Here is a 1,804-nt window from a genome sequence, read left to right on the forward strand (position 1 = left end):
GCCCCCCCGGGGGCCCCCGAGACCGCACGAGATGTGACGGCCGGCACTGAGCAGGGGGTTAGCGCTACTGCTGAACGAGCCCTGTGTCCGCTGGTCACCTATCGAAAACTAAGTCGCACCCGGGGAGTCCTCCGACGGACAGAAAGTACTACAGGAAACCCCCCTCAAAGTCCCCTCAACGTCCAGGACCCGGGTGACCGGGAGCCCAACGAGTCATATCCCGGGCTGGGCTGGGGTGGGGAGGTCACCAAGCTCCAAAAAGCCCGGGAAAGGACCACAGCTGCTTCCGGGCGATGACTCCGGTCCCTCTGGCTCCTGGGAGGGGGCTGTAGGTGGACGGTTGATTTGTTCCCGAACGGCTTGTGCGAGGGGGCACTCCCAGAAGTGGTGCATGTGTGGGGGGCATTGCTGGTTGCTGGTTTGTGGCATTGCTGAATCCTCCGCACCCGCACCGCTCGGGCACCATGCGAGCGTGTTGTTGTGCGTGTTGCCGGGCAGGGGTATGCCACGTCCACGTCCAACCGCCGCCGCAGCGTTTCATTGTTCTCGTTCTCCCACAGCACCGCACCCCAGACCGCAGACCGCAGGGGGGGGGCCCTGTGTTGCCTTGACACGGCTCTAGTTCCACTGGTGGAGGGGGGCCGCCAGCTCCTGGCAAGTCCAGCGCCTCTTGTAGCCGCCAAGGCTGCCATCAGGCACCCCCCTTTCCCTCCTCCGTGGCCTGCGTTGTGTAGCTAGGGGTAGGCGGGCCGGTAGACATGTAAGCAGCGGGAGGGTTGTTGTGGACACCCCGCCCCCCGGGGTATCTGGTATCCGCCATCCGACCCGCCTTAAGATCATGGCCATTGCCCCATGGGCACTGTTGGATGTGTGTGGAGCAGTCGTGTACCTTGTCGTTGGTATCACTGGCTGCTGCTGCTGTAGTGGCTGCTGGTGCAGTGGCCGGGGTTGCTGTGTCTTTATCGGGGATCCACCGCTCTCACAGCTTCGAGCCGGCAGCCGGGCTGGTAACGCCATGCAGCATCTTAAGGGTTGTGCCAGGGTCGCGGACCTGGGTGCTGGGGTTGACGGGTCGAGGTGTGTCCTGACCCATACGGGCCAGGTCGACCTGGGGGGGGGAGGCCGCTTGAGTACGTCCCAGTATATAAATTCTGAATGTACGTATGTATGTATGTATGTTTATGGCACTTGGGTTTGGTAGAGGCTGCGTAAGCATGGATAAGAGTTCTTCCAACCCCTTCCTTCCATTACAAGCGGATGCATTACTTGGATTGTACTATTCGTCCCTCCTGCAGGGCGCAGAGCTCTCGTGCAGCGGCAGCAGCGGCAGCAGCAGGGGGCTGAGGGTGCGTGTCACGGCAATGATGATGGCAAGCACCGTTCGGGACCCCACCGCCGCCACAGCGGCTACAGCCGGCTACAAGCCGTACCCGTACGGCAGCCAATCGTCGCCAGTCACACTGCCCTAGCAGACCTTCCGGGTCTGCCATCGGGCCTGGATTCAGACTTGGTTTCGGAGCCGCGATCTCCTCTTGTCTCTCCTGCGTTATGCAGCCTTCCCCCGGCGGATTGCAGCCAGCAGCTATCCCCCCATCATCATCTGGACGTGGCTACGGAACTCCCAAGAGTGGCAGATGGTGGTGATGGTGGTGGTGGTGGTGGTGGTGAAATGAGGGGGTCCTTATATGGGAGTGAGGGGAGGGACGGCTGGTGGGTTGGATGCAGCAGTTGGTCGTTTGTACGGCAAGGGCGATGGGATGTGTGGATGGGCGTTGCAACAGACGTTGCAACTGACGGATTACGT

General features: G+C 61.8%; 1 protein-coding gene across 1 annotated transcript in view; it reads left to right on the forward strand.

Moving 5' to 3' along the window:
- VOLCADRAFT_100570 (uncharacterized protein) overlaps window positions 1–1,673 on the forward strand; it is a gene marked incomplete at both ends in the record, with an annotated part of 8,099 nt that extends 6,426 nt beyond the window's left edge. The window contains 4 exons of the mRNA XM_002959122.1: window positions 187–235; window positions 925–1,077; window positions 1,296–1,346; window positions 1,555–1,673. Of these exons, the coding sequence (XP_002959168.1) occupies window positions 187–235; window positions 925–1,077; window positions 1,296–1,346; window positions 1,555–1,673 (372 nt within the window). The remainder of the gene's footprint in view (window positions 1–186; window positions 236–924; window positions 1,078–1,295; window positions 1,347–1,554) is intronic.
- Between the last annotated feature and the right edge of the window lie 131 nt (window positions 1,674–1,804).

This window comes from Volvox carteri (assembly GCF_000143455.1).
Source record: "Volvox carteri f. nagariensis unplaced genomic scaffold VOLCAscaffold_127, whole genome shotgun sequence".
Lineage (NCBI taxonomy): Eukaryota > Viridiplantae > Chlorophyta > Chlorophyceae > Chlamydomonadales > Volvocaceae > Volvox > Volvox carteri.